The sequence below is a fragment of the Podarcis gaigeae genome (genome assembly GCF_964106915.1).
Source record: "Podarcis gaigeae genome assembly, chromosome: 17".
NCBI lineage: Eukaryota > Metazoa > Chordata > Lepidosauria > Squamata > Lacertidae > Podarcis > Podarcis gaigeae.
The window spans coordinates 27,049,501-27,064,665 of NC_139694.1; the positions used below are offsets into that span (position 1 = coordinate 27,049,501).

General features: G+C 44.7%; 1 protein-coding gene across 1 annotated transcript in view; it reads left to right on the forward strand.

The window, feature by feature from the left end:
• The window catches only part of ADAMTSL1 (ADAMTS like 1), a 257,653-nt gene that overhangs the window by 152,287 nt on the left and 90,201 nt on the right, over positions 1-15,165 (forward strand). Inside the window, exon 15 of the mRNA XM_083718246.1 lies at positions 10,107-10,236. Coding sequence (XP_083574372.1) covers positions 10,107-10,236 — 130 coding nt within the window. The remainder of the gene's footprint in view (positions 1-10,106; positions 10,237-15,165) is intronic.

Consider the following 15,165-nt stretch of genomic DNA (forward strand, 5'->3'; position numbering starts at 1 on the left):
CAAACTTGTTTGTTTTGCTTGTTTTAAATTTTGCCTACCCACAGGCCAAAAATGGATGGGTGCCTTGGGATGTGGGTGGCACAGAACCTAGGGCTTGCCAATCAGAAGGTCAGCGGTTCGAATTCCCACGACGGAGTGAGCTCCCATTGTTCGGTCCCTGCTCCTGCCAACCTAGCAGTTCAAAAGCACATCAAGTACAAGTAGATAAATAGGTACCGCTCCGGCAGGAAGATAAACGGCGTTTCTGTGTGCTGCTCTGGTTCGCCAGAAGCAGCTTAGTCATGCTGGCCACATGACCCGGAAGCTGTACGCCGGCTCCCTCAGCCAATAAAGCGGGATGAGCACCACAACCCCAGAGTCGTCCGCGACTGGACCTAATGGTCAGGGGTCCCTTACGTGCCTCACTGATTATAATCAGACTTAATTTGAACTAACTGCATCCACACTTTCACCCGACTCACATTTTGATCTTATTGTATACTGATTAATCCTTCCCTCTACTCTCATTGTTCCACAGCGGTGCCTTGCAAAAACACAACCTTCCCCACTAAATTAGATCTTATCAGATGTGTGGAAAATCTGAAGAGGGGTTTTTTGTTCAACCGAGCTTTTCAATTCAGCGGATTAGAGCTGATTTTCACAAGGCACACAGCTGGCTAATGGGAAATGTGGATAAATGTGGCATATAAAGCGACTCCGTCCATCCATCAATAACCCATGAAATGAGCACCTTCTGCACATTTTGGGTACTGTGTGGATGGTCCCACCAGCTCAGCCGTGGCAGCCAAAATGTGAGAATCAGACCTCGGTCTTCTGTTTTCTCTGTTTGAAATGGAAGAGTGGCTCTGTGAGGGAACTATCGAAAATAAAGTCCAGATGTAATACCATTTTGGATCTAGAAAGTATCAGAATTCACAGCTGGGGTCTTTCATATGACTAATGCAGTAGTCTGGTTGTTTACATTTCCTGCTGACCACTTACATTTGGGCCAGGGAAGCGTATTTTTGAAGAGCAAGATTAAGTCAGGAAGCATCAGGTGTCATTAGCTCTGCATTGCCTGACTTCTGCTTTGTAAGCAGAGACATGTGGATCCCAAGCGTTGGGCTGTTGCATATGTATTTCTTTACTGAATCTATTGGAGACTCAGCTGGTTTTGATAGCTTTTACTAGCAAATGACATTAGCTTGGATCTCGGTGCAGGGTAAAGGAGAGAGAGAGAAAACATATGGCAAAAATAACCAGCGATTGCCTGGAGCTAGTAAGTTTGGCACTTAGGTTAAAAGTTAAGGAGGGTCACCATTTATGCATATTATGAGAATTGTTTAATGTACATGGTGTCTAATCCATTTGGGTCTACTCAGTCATTTTCTGCTAATTGCTTATGAAAATTGCGCCCATTAGAAGCGTCCCGTTTCTAAAATTCCTTAGCTCCTCTAAAGCTGGGGTTTTTCCACACAGGAATTGTAACAAATGGCTTGCATTTCATGGGTGCTGAGTAACTTGTGCATGATAGAAAAAGAACATTTTTATCACGAAGTGAATAATGCTTCATAATTATTTATGCCTTCCTTTGGTTATCCCACATCCCATACCCTATCAGAACAAAACATTGTTTTCCCTTACTACCTCATTCTCAGGTAAAAATAGGGAAATGGGTTTAAAAATGGCACAGAAAGCATTTATCTCTGCAGCGTCGTTCAAATCTGACACATACACAATTTACATAGGGTTGCCATATTTCAAAAAGTGAAAATCGGGACACAAATGTTGTTGAGCCTTTAAGGGAGGACAAAGTTCTTGAGCCTCCCCCCCCCAAAAAAAAAAGTTGTTGCACCAAAAACTAGACTTTCAACCTGGGTTGCCATGTGTCTGTATTTTCCTGGACATTTCAGCTATTTCCTCTCAGACACTGTTTCCGACTGCCGTATTCCGTCTGGGTGGGTCTGGGAAATTTTGGATGTATGGCAACCCTAGTTTACAGAGCTCTGAAAGCAGATCAACATGCTTTCTTGAATCCAGAAGAAGCCCCAGGTGTAGTCTTTTGTGCCAAACCCAGGTCAAAACTCAAAGTGAAATGAGTGCAGGCATGGAATGAGTGCATGCCTAGAGATGGACCATTAGGTAGCTGAAGAATCAGCATCATCATTTTTTATTTGTATGCCACCTTTCCATGTGAGAGCTGGACCATAAAGAAGGCTGATCGCAGAAGAATTGATGCTTTTGAATTATGGTGCTGGAGGAGACTCTTGAGAGTCCTATGGACTGCAGGAAGATCAAACCTCTCCATTCTGAAGGAAATCAGCCCTGAGTGCTCACTGGAAGGACAGATCCTGAAGCTGAGGCTCCAAGACTTTGGCCACCTTATGAGAAGAGAAGACTCCCTGGAAAAGACCCTGATGCTGGGAAAGATGGAGGGCACAAGGAGAAGGGGACAGATGATGAGATGGTTGGACAGTGTTCTTGAAGCTACCAGCATGAGTTTGACCAAACTGCGGGAGGCAGTGGAAGACAGGAGTGCCTGGCGTGCTCTGGTCCATAGGGTCATGAAGAGTCGGACATGACTAAACAACAACATGCCGCCTTTCCACAGTTAAAAAAACAATGCCCAAGGCGGCTTACTGCATAACAAGATTTACATCATTACAAAAGTCATAAACAATAAATAAACAACATCAAAAAATACACAACCAAATGGGAAACAATTTCCACATAAATCTAAATCTAAAACTAAGAATACAGCATTAATATCACAGTTTAAAATGACATAGGTAAAAAATAACAGCAATTTAAACAGAAAGCAAAAACTAAACTAAACGGAGCTCTCTCTGCCCAGCAGCAGCAGCGGCAGCAGTCCTTTATAGAGCCCATCAGGTCACGCCGTGGGCCAGGTGGTGAGTGGCAGGATTGGGGCCCTCAGGCGCTGAGCAGGGAATCCTCCTGGGTCTATCACAGTCAATTTTGCACCAGAGGTTATGAGGGCTGGAAGCTCCATTCCCATTTAGGAAAGAGGCTCCACCATGACCTCCTTGGCACCCACCTGCTGAGCCACGCAGCGATTCCCGGACTGCCCGTGGGCTGGATCCAGAAAGCAATTGGGCTGAATCCAGCCTCCAGGGCCTTACTTTGCTGACCCATGGTTTAGAGCTTCAAAGTGTTTGTCCGGAGTCCGTGCAGGAGCCAGGCCCTGTGACCAATAGGACTTTGCAGGACTGGGGCCTTCCTAAGGTTGTTCTGAAGAGGCAAGGCACTGCCTCACAGGTGAGGCCGATTGGTAACTCACAGCACCTGGTGACAAGAGCTGGGAAGGGATATAAGGTCAGCATTTCCCTTCAGTTCTTTGCCACAGTAACACACTCCCTGCCTTGCTGTGTTTGGCTTCTTGCTTCCTGATCTTTGAACCTCAGCTTCTTGACTCCCTGCTTCTTGATCATCGGACTCCTGACTTTGTGACTCCTTGCTTCCTGACTCTCAGACCCTTGGCTTCTTGACTCCCGGCTCTCTGACCCTCTTGGCTCCTGGCTTCTGGCTTCTGGACCCCCGTTCCTGCTCCCACCCTGCCATCTTGCCCCCGGTCCTGACGTTCCCTGCCAGGACTTCGATCGCCCGTGAACCGGACTGTGAGAGTGTTGGTGCTTAGAAATGTACTGGGAGTCAATGTAGGTCTTTCAGGACCGGTGTTATATGGTCCCAGCAGCAACTCCTAGTCACCAGTCTAGCTGCTGGTTTTTTTGCATTAGGTTAGAAAAGTGAGGAATCGGGTCAACACAGTACCGCAGCATTTTTTCAAATAAGATAGCCTGTTAAAATAGAGAGTTTCTTCATTGGCTGTCACTTCTGTCAACCATCTCGTCAAGCAGATGTTCTGCTTCTGACATACACTGATTGAAAAAGAAATGTTTGTCCTCTCATTCCTGAACCCAGTCCACATTTGTTCTGAACTGGGAGGCAGTTGTGCTTGCCGCACACTTCTTTGGGAAGGCCCATAACACACACTGTGAGAACTGTGGGCCCTACATTGCAGCATTCCTACACCATATCAAAGCACAGTGGCTTGTAGGAATTAAAGACCTTTGGATGGCAACCACTTGTTTCCATGAGTTAAATTCACATCCAGCGCTCAGTCTGCTGAACAGCATTGCCACAGAGAACTTGGGCTTAAACGCAGCATCTCTTGTTACATTTATTGTACCTGATAATATGTGGCTGTAGCAGGAACCATTTCTTTGATCCATTCAATGCCATCTGATTGTTTGTGAAATGACTGGCATTCAGAATGTTTTGGGGGAAAACGTTTTCTGTTAAGCAAATTAAAATGGAATAAATAGGTTCCAAATAATCATTTTGTTTCCACAGTTGCATGACAGATCAAGTTAATTTTATTGTTCTTGTGCTCTCTGGAGATGAAATTTGATTCATGCAGAAGTAGCCCTTCACCCTCAAAGGAGTAGCAGCCAGAAGGAACCAGTTAACAATTTAGTCTTCATGAAGTGGCTGCGTCTTCCACTGCTGTCATCAAGTATCATGTAACAATTATGCTATTCTGGTAGATATAAACACAGCAAATCCTATTTGATGGTATATTGAAAGTGAACTGAAAGCTACTTAGATTCATGTCCTCCCCTTGCTCCGTGTAGCAGTTTAATTTCCCAGCCATAAACTTCAGGGATTTTCAAGGAAAAACAAACCCAGCTTCATTATGTTAAAATTGTGAGCAATAATTTTTAAAACTCGAGCCTCAAATACCCTGGAAAGTGGAAAGCCCAGGGCTTTTCTGCGTCCCATTTTGAGCAGCTTATTTTCTCATTAGAAAGGAATGTACAGCTTCTTCATTATATGTATTTTCCAGTTTCTGAATACATCTGTGTTGGAAGCTGCAAGATCTAATCCTAAAATTCCAAGAGGGACAAATCACTATCATGCTACTTGGTTCTGTGCTGCATCTCGAATGTTTTACTAGCTATTGAAAAATGTCTGAAACACAAGCAAATGATTTTTAGAATGGAAAATGCACTGTTGCCATTTCATATAGGAGTTCCCCACCTTTACTTATCTCTTCCTGCCACTTTCTAGTTTTCTCTGAGGACAAGGGAGAATATGGGCTCACCTATCTTCTAAAAATGCATAAAGGAGCACATAGTTCAGAGCAGTGCTTTCTGCCAGAGAATGGTCTGAGGTCAGAGGATGCTTCAAAAAAACCTGTCTTCCTCTTAAAGTGAATGGACACAATAGTTCATTGGTTTAGTTCGGAATTCATTATGAATGCACAAGGAAGTCTGCTTGAAAACGTTCATAACTACGGCAGACTGGAGTTGCTAAGGTGGTTTTCGGCTGCTGTGACAGATGAATTGTGAAGTGAAACTTCCATTTTATAACCACTTTGCGTTTTACAGTACGAAAACACAAAAATGTGTAACGTAATGACAAACGAGACAATAACCTCATCACCATGGGCTTCAGCCTGTCACTGTGAACTTGTTAGGAAGATGGCTGCTTTAATAATAGCATCTCCCGTTATTACCACACCTTTGAGTGTATCCTCACCATATCTTGTTCTTCACTCTCATAGACCTTACTGTCCGCAGTGAGCCTGTGCAAAAAACCACCCTGGATTTTCTCCAGTGCTGCCTCTAACCCTTCCCCACACTTGTGCTTTCCAGAGCTTTCGGCTGCAACTCCCATCACTCCTGACCATTGACCATACTGGCTGGGGCTGATGGGAGTTGTAGTCTACAGGGCACAGATTAAGATATTAGAGATAAGAGAAATTAAGTTTATTACAAAAGTGTTTCGTGTTTGTAAGCATGTGTCTGTTGCATTCACACTTTACAATTTTAAGTGTATATCTGGTAATCGCATATCCTACTGTGAACTGCCCTGAGATCTTTGGATGAAGGGTTGTATACAAATGATGATGATGATGATACTTTAAGGAGGAAAGTCCTCTATTTGAAAGCATCCTTAGTCTGAAGAAGGGTTTTCTGAGCCAAATCCTAAGAAGGGAGAGTGGTGACCTTCAAATTGCCCATCAATCTTTAGTTTCTAGACGGCAAGCACAACGGTCATGTGTTCACATCATGATCAGCTGTAGTTGATTTATGTTTAGCATATGCATATGCTGAGCTGGACAAGTGGGTTGGAAAGGCAGCTGCAGCAATGGGTCGCCTCTCCAAAAGGGTCTGGGAGAACGTAATGAGCAATACCAAGATGAAGGTCTACCAGGCTTTCATGGTCAACTTATACCCGCCAGGAGTATTTCATTTCAACGCCTTCCACATGCGCTGCGTCAGGAAGATTTTGGGCATCACACGGCGGTACAGAATTCCAAACAAAGATGTGCTTCCCCAAGTCAACATCCCCAGCACATCCGCACTTCTGTCTCAGTGACATCTAAGCTGTCTTGGTCATATCTGTCAGGTGTGTGTGCAGGAGCCAGGCCCTGGGACCAATAGGACTTTGCAGGACTGGGGCCTTCCTAAGTTTGTTCTGAAGAGGCAAGGTGCGGCCACACAGGTGAGGCTGATTGGTAACTCACAGCACCTGGTGGCAAGAGCCAGGAAGGGATATAAGGTCAGCATTTCTCTTCGGCTGTTTGCCACAGCAACACGGTTTCTGCCTTGCTGCGTTTGGCTCATTGACTCTTTGCTTCCTGACCCTCAGACCCTTGCCTTCGTGACTCCTTGCTTCCTGACCCTCAGACCCCTGACTTCTTGATCCTTGGACCCTTGACTTTGTGACTCCTTGCATCTTGATCCTCGGACCCTTGACTTCGTGACTCCTTGCTTCCTGACCCTCAGACCATTGGCTTCTTGACTCCCGGCCCTCGGACTCTTGGCTTTCTGACTCCTGGCTTCTGGACTCCCGTTCCTGCTCCCACCCCGCTATCTTGCCCCAGGTCCCGATGTCCCCAGCAGGGACTTCGATCGTCCGTGAACTAGACTGTGACAATGTCCACAAATGGAAGATGGCAGGAACCCCAAGTACATGCTCCACGGGGAGCTGGCTTCCGGCACCAGGCCGATTGGCAGACTAACTCTGCATTACGGATATGCCTGCAAACATGACATGAAGGCTGGCAACATCAGCACTACCATGTGGGAATCCCTTGCAGAAGACCGCAGTGCCTGGACACAAGCAGTCAAATCATGTATCCATACCAGTGACCAGAGGAGGAACAACCACTGGGAGGAGTGCAGAGAGAAGCAGCATCGTGGTGCATCTGCAGCAGCACAACCGGACACCTTCCTCTGCCCCAGCTGCAACAAAACATGTCTCTCCTGTATTAGTCTCTACAGCCACAACAGGCACCACTACCTTTCAACAGCTTGACCTAGGCACATTCCTCCATTGTCTCACGAGACAGACAGGTGCCAATATGCATATTTCATGCAAATGGTTGTCCTCTTTTGCCCTTCCTTTTGGAGCTGCGTTTCCTCCTGGGTGTCAGTTTGTTGGGGGCCACCACAGAAAGACACCTAAAAATGTCGTGCATGGAGTGCCCTGAAGCTTGGGTCTCATTCTGCTTCTAGTCCCTTGCACCTGTCCCTGCTGTTTATGTTGGGAGACTAGAATTTTTTGCATTGCCCATGCATACCTGCCCATGTTTACAGGCCAACATTGCAGCTCAGAGTGAGGTGCTGGTGGTGCAACGGTGCGATAGTGCTTTGCATTGTCCGGCGAGCGGCCCGTAGGGAATAAAACCAGGCAAGGGCTGCGGGTCCTCACAGCTCTGTGACTCTGATGAAAAGCAAAGGAGTGTTTTGAAGAGCAGTGCTTTGATTCTGCACTATAAAAAGAGGTGGTGTGTTTCTTTTTAAGCTTTGGCCTTAAAAACAAAAATAAATCAAGGCATTGTAGCTTCCATGCATGTGGCAGTGTTGTTTTTGCTCATTCAGCATGGCTTCTCAGGCTTGCCTGATGCTTTTGTAAATATGCTGTCATCTTCAAAAGAGTTTGGTGCTTTGGTGGGTGAATCTCTACATTGCTGCTGCTGCTGCTGCTGCTGCTGCTGCTGCTGCTGCTGCTGCTTCTACTGTTGTGGTGGAGGTGATGCCAAAGGTTTCGCCTAAGCTAAACATTGCCATCCCATAAAGCCTTGTAATCACAACTGGATGACCCCTGAATTACCCAGAGACAGTCTAGCCACATGGGCGAAGGCGGCCCATTCGCCTCGCATCACAGAGAAAACAATGCCTTGCATCTGGTTTCCTGAGGCCTGGGGCAGGCTACTTTATGTCAACACACCGAGAGCAACACTGGAAACATATTAGAGGGCTGCAGTTAATTTGCATATTTTAGCTTCACTTAATTAACATATCTGGCCCAGCATTTGTGTGTGCTTTGTGGATGCCAAGACATAGGCAACGGATGCATTACACTTGTCACGGCCTTTTTCTGGCATTGCTTATGCAAATGTGCGGGAAATCTCAACATGTGCTGCAAAACCCGTTTGGGAATGGGGCAGAATGATAGTTTGGGGATTTTTAACCTGCCCTGAGTTCTCAGATATAACTGCACTGTCAGTAGCTTTTCAGAACTGTATACAGAACCACACTAGCTGGAAATATCTGTCTGTCTATCTGTCTATCTGTCTATCTGTCTATGATCTATCTATCTATCTATCTATCATCTATCATCTATCATCTATCATCTATCATCTATCAATCTATCTATCATCTATCATCTGTCTATCTATCTATCATCTATCTACCTATCTATCATCTATATCTCCTATGGACAGGGCTGTATAATAATAGCTAGGAAGTATCCTCCTCCCTCTCTCTCTCTCTCTCTCTCTCTCTCTCTCACAGACCCCTCACAATATTCATGCTTGCAGGGTGTGTTAAACCTTCCTTTCCCATGTGCTGTGGCTCTGATGAGAAGTTTCCCCACCATAAAAATTAAATAACATAGCTGCTTGCTGCAGAATGAAAGTACCAGGTTTGGCCCTAAGACTGCAATCCTATGTCTGGTTATCTGAAGAGAAACCCTATTGAACTCAGTTGTGAAGACAGATACAGCATTGCACTGTGAATTTAATATTTGTAAATAGGATTTTTAAAAACTTCTTTTTTGCATTGGTCTTATAGTTGTAGGTGGAATGTAACAACATTGTTAGGAGATATTATCCCTGAGCCATTTCAGTTCCATTTAGCTTGGTGGAACAAAGTTCCGCTTACACCCGCATTTACTGGACCTTTCCCGATGTTTGACAATAGACTTATTGGCCGAAAGTTCGATGGCAGCTTTTTATCACCCTTTTTAAAGATTGGAATTTGGTTTTTTGTCGTCGAAATACGTTGCAGACATCTGATCTCCCTGGAGACCAAGAGATGTGACGATAGACTGCTCTGCCTCCTTTCTTTTAGCAAATGTTTTGTGCCACTGGTGAAGTGGAAATTCTGTATTGATTTGTTTTGGATGTTTGTATGTGATGCCAATAAAAGCTTTTGATGATGATTTACTGGACCTTAGTTTGTGCAGATAGGCTTAGAACCTGAATTCCCAATACCTGCACCTTATTCCAGGTGTTCTGAGAACAGGGCCATGCTGCTGTCGGTGTCGCCTGGTGCACCGACCATTTGCTCCATAGCTAGAAACTTTAAAAAGTGTGGGCACTCAACTTTCAGCGTCAGGAAGTAATGGTTCCATAGCTGTGTTTCTTTGCAGAAAGAATGAACCGAGTAAACCAAGAACCGTAATGTGAATAGATTGAGATGTTTTCTTAATCAGAAAAGAATTCAAAAGCTGTGGGGGGTTTATTATTATTATTATTATTTGCCGCTTGCCAGTGAAAAAATTCCAGTTCCTTTGCAACCCTGATACAGGTACAGGATGTAACAAGGAACAGATCTCCCAACATCTGACACTTTGCTTTCCCTTCCTTTTCCATGGGTGGCAGAATGGTGTGATCCTGCCCTGTCGACAGCGAGGAGTATCAGATTCATCTCCCGGAGGCAATGAACTCCACAACAACTCAGAAGGACCCCTGCTGATGCCATGTCCACACTTTCCTCTCCTGGCGCTGACTGTGATTTTTCCACCCTGATTCTGTTACATTAAATTTTATTTTGATGTAATTGTGTGTGTGTATGTCTGTGTGTTTGCAGGTGTTCAAGAGGCAGTAGTGGCTTGCCTGAATAAACAGACAAGAGAGTTTGCAGATGAAAATCTATGTGTGAGCAGCCGGCGTCCCCCACAGTTGCTGAAAGCTTGTAACCTGGAGCCTTGTCCCCCAAGGTAGGCTACTCTTTGCTCTTTTCTTCAGTTAGGCATATAGAAGTCACAGAATCTTAATGTCTCAGAATTGTAGAGTTGGAAGGGACCCCTGAGGTCATCTATTCCAACCCTCTTCAATGCAGGAATCTTTTTTGCCCAGCGTGTGGCTTGAACCCACAACCCTCTGCCGACTGAGCTATCTAGTCACTATATAGAAGAAGAAGAAGAACTGTTGGTCTACAGTGTCCTGAAACTATTTTTTCCCTATACCAAATAGTATTTGAGGTGGGCCACTGAATTTAGAAAAGTTGGGACAACATATGGGATATGGGACGCAGGTGGCCCTGTGGGTTAAACCACAGAGCCTAGGACTTGCCGATCAGAAGGTTGGCGGTTCGAATCTCCGCGACGGGGTGAGTTCCTGTTGCTGGGTCCCTGCTCCTGCCAACCTAGCAGTTCGAAAGCATGTCAAAGTGCAAGTAGATAAATACTACCACTCCGGCGGGAAGATAAACGGCGTTCCCGTGCGCTGCTCTGGTTCGCCAGAAGTGGCTCAGTCATGCTGGCCACATGGCCTGGAAGCTGTACGCCGGCTCTCTCGGCCAATAAAGCGAGATGAGCGCCGCAACCCCAGAGTCGGCCACGACTGGACCTAATGGTCAGGGGTCCCTTTACTTTATGCTGGCATGTATCACTGATTTATGATTGAATTATTTCACCTGAATCTATTCAGGGTTGTTAGTATGTAGGTAGCTGTGGGCTCAGAAATTCCCGCGAATTTAGGGTGGATTCCAAAGCAAGCCCTCTCATCTATTTCCTTGCCTGAGGCCTCACTCCTTTTCCTGCCTGCCCATCTGCCTGTGCCTTAAACGCTGTAGGCTTGCAGAGGAGGCTGCTTTATACTGAGTAAGATCATTGGTAGCTCAGTATCATTGACACTCTCTAGCAGTGGCCCTACAAGATTTCAGACACAGTTCTCTCCCAGCCCTAAGTTAGCCAGCAAACATTGCAGCCAAGTGTACACTTGACCCAGGGGCTGCATACATAACATACATTTAAAGCACCCACCCTAGATAATCCTGGGAACTATAGTTCAATTAAGCTTGCTGGAAAGGATAGCTTTGTGAGGGGCAAGTTACAGTTCCCAGGATTTGCTGAGAATGTTTTCCTTTCCTACCAAGTGCTCAGCCTTGGTATCTTCAGTACCACGTTGGCTGGTCTCCCCAGTTGAGAAGGAAAGTGGGAAGAAATAGGGGCAAGGAAAACAGCCCTGCTTTTACTTGCTCTGTCACTTTCTTGGGTTCTTTTTGAAATGGAGAACATTTGAGTGTGAGAACTCGGAGGAGGCCTTTTTAATACAGAACGCTTGCGGAATTAAACATATTTAAACATAAGAGCATTATGCAGGTGTCGGCTTCAACTTTTGCTGAGAGGTTGGTTCAGCAATCAGATTTTCGTCTTCTGTGATCCCTTAAATGTGCCACAATAAAACTGGATCAAGCCTGCCTATTTCTCCTAGGTGTCATATATATATATATTCAATAGCAAACCAACTAGTGTGCCTCCCTTTTGAGACCACAGTAACATGTGGAGAAGGGATGCACTTGTGAAAATACACAGGAACCACCATTTTCTGAAGCTCCTGGGCATTTTCCCAACACATACCTCCCTTCCACATATAATTATTATTTTCTGCTGCAAAGTCCACATAGTGTGTGAAATTGTCAACACGTGAAAAGTTCGCACAAGTGTTTGATTTTTTAAAAAATTCAGACAATTGCTGGGTGAGGCATGCATCTGATTCTCATGCTACCACATGGATATCTTTCGGCCATATATCTACTAATGCTGCATTTCCTGCAAGTCAGGAGTAAACTATAAAATCATAGTTTCCTTGTCCTAGAAATGAGGCAATGAATGTTCTGATCCAGTGGTTTACAAGCTGCATTTCAAGGAACTCTGGGATTTCTTCAAGTTTCCCTAGAAGCAAATGTTGTTGGGTGCATTCTAGGCTCGCATTAATTTACTGTACACCTCTGAACCCCAGAATCCTGTGCACAGTACTGGCATATGCTCAGAGGTCCCTTTGCAGATACATCGATGCAGAGAGGATTACCTGCAGGCAGGCAACAGACAAATCCCCTTATCCCTTGAGATAGGATATTCTCTTTCTGAAGCATCTCTGGCAGATGACTTCATAAGCTAAAGCATGCCATCAATGAAACTGAAAGAATTTCCCTCTTCAACAGAGGAGGAATTTGTACTGACCAGAAACATATTATTCCACTCGCTTGGATTTTTGAAGCACTCTAAGGGGGTACTTTGGTGAGTTCATACCCTAGGAGGGTTACACCAAGGAAAGTTGCAACTGGGTTTGGGACCACCAGTGGTAATTCCAGCTCTGCCTCTACTTTTGGTGGGTGGAAGAGGGAAGTCAATGGCAGCAGAAGATAAGGCTGTTCTAGTCTAGGACACCCATCACCATCCTAGCATGGCGGATCAGTTGCACCCTCAAAAGATTTTTAGAGTGGAAAAGATTTTTAGAGTGGTGTCCACACAACTGGTGCTGCCTTTTGAAATAAGAGCTGTCCCATGAATCTTTATAGTTCTGTAAAAAGGCACATTAACTTAATATAAGGAGCATTTGACACCTTTCTTAAATGCATGGCTTATAACATAATCTTGTTTCTTGACAACTGTGAAAGCATGAGTAGTCTTTGGAAAGACAGGGAATGCTACCAAGTGCATGAAAGATTTCCACGGTGGGTGTTATGAATTATATTTTTTAAAAAATATCTCCCCTGCATCTTGGTCAGCATGTGCTAAAGAGATTTGGGTGGGTGGGTGGGTGAGTAGGAGGAAAGAGGAGCAGGCAATGAAAGCCAGATGGATGAAAATGAAGGAAATTCCAGTCAATTTCTGCCGCTTTGTTCTTAACATACTTTCAGAACTAAACGTTTATTCCTGTGCAAATAACTGAATAGCAGAGAACAGACACACAGGGGGGAAACAGCTCACAAAGTTCCAGGAACAGCAAAAAGGGGGGAAAGGAAAGGCTTCCCTTCTGTACACAACTCTTTCTCAAACTTTATGGTTCTTCTGAGAACAGGGAGAAAGAGTCTGCAACAGCAGTTTGATAATTCCAGGACAGGACTGATAAATCTCAGAACTCTGACAAGGTCAACCCCAGAGTAGTAAACACCTGACCTTCTCCATTATAAGACTGATTTGTGTTGGGGAACATCAGTTCCTTATTCTTAAAGCAAGGGGTTTTTTGTGGTTCTAGTTGCTTGTGTCTGCAGAATTGAGACTTTCCCCCATTCTCCTCTGATTTGTCAAGAGAAAGCTATGAGAAAACATGGACTATTTATCAAGTATTTTCTCTTAACAGTTGGCTAATAGACATAGAATTATGTACATAAATATGAAGCCAGTGGTGACTGGTGCCGACTAGAACTGGGAGGGCAAAGAACCAGCATTAGTTGGAGCCAAAGCCAATGAGAAGCAGAGCGCCCCTCCCCCACCGCAGCTGGTTGCAAGTAAAATGGCAGGTGGACTGGCAGGTGTCCTATTCCATCATCATCATCATTTTATTATTTATACCCTGCCCACCTGACTGGGTTGCCCCAGCCACTCTGGGCAGCTTCCAACATATATAAAAGCATAATAAAACATTCAGGTAGGTAGCCATGTTGATCTGACACAGTCGAAATAATTAAAAAAATTGTCCAGTAGCACCTTAAAGACCAACCAAGTTTGTTCTGGGTATAAGCTTTCATGTGCATAGTATCTGAAGAAGTGTGCATGCACTTGAAAGCTTGTACCCAGAACAAACTTAGTTGTTCTCTAAGGTGCTACTGGACAATTTTTTAAATTTATAATAAAACATTAAACATTTTTTAAAAAACTTCCCCATACAAGGCTTCCTTCAGATGTCTTCTAAAGGTTGTATAGTTACTTATCTCCTTATCTCAGGGGTCACATAACTCTATACCCTCCAACATTTCTCTGATCAAAATAGGGACGTCCTAAGGAAAAGCAGGACATTCTGGGATCAAAGCAGAAACCAGGTCGGTTTCTGTAAATCTGGGGCTATCCCTGAGAAATAGGGGCACTTGGAGGGTTTGAAGTTGGCTTGGCAGCACCATTCTGCAGGCATCCCCCCCCCCCAATAAGGATAATACAGACTCATGTCTTAAGATGTATTCAAACACACAGGTAGAAAACACCCCCCTCTGTCTGCTGGGACAGAGACAAATGAAGTTTGCACACACTGTGTGTAGATTTACTGGCCTAATACATTTTTTTACCTGAGGTAGAGCAACAGAAGGCATTCCTCCTCATGGTTCCAGATTCGCATTTATGCAACTAAAAGAGGGGAGAAAGGAGCTTTGGAAAGCGAATTAGAACAACAGAAGGCAAGACCTCTGGTAATTCTGGACACAGAAGTCGCTCAAAGTTTCCCCTTTAAATCAGGACACACAAAGCTGGCATGAGCAGGAACGTGTTAGAAAGCCCTTCTTGAGGAGTCACCATAAGGATCAGCTGGAAATCTTAAGCTGAGGCTCTCCCTGTGGGGCTGGAAGGAGTGTGGGTGGGTGGGTGTGAAATCCTGTAGCTTCAAATGCCAAAATGGCTTTTTCCCCTCCTCACCCCCTGCTTGCTTCCTGTCTGTGGTGGAACGAAAATAATGAGGTGTTGGAAGAGACAAATGCTGTTTTGTTAACCTTAATGCCTGCACAAAAAAATAAATTCAAATTTGTATGTCAAGGGTGTCATTCCATTATTAGGCTGAAAAGGGATACCTTTTTGGGGGGAGACCTGTTTTAGTTTAACTACATATGAATCATACCTTTCATCAACAAGCTCAGGAATGTACATGTTTGCTTGCATTGCACACAGACTCTCAATAACCTTGTGAGGTACATTAGTTTGTCACGTGGTAAGGGA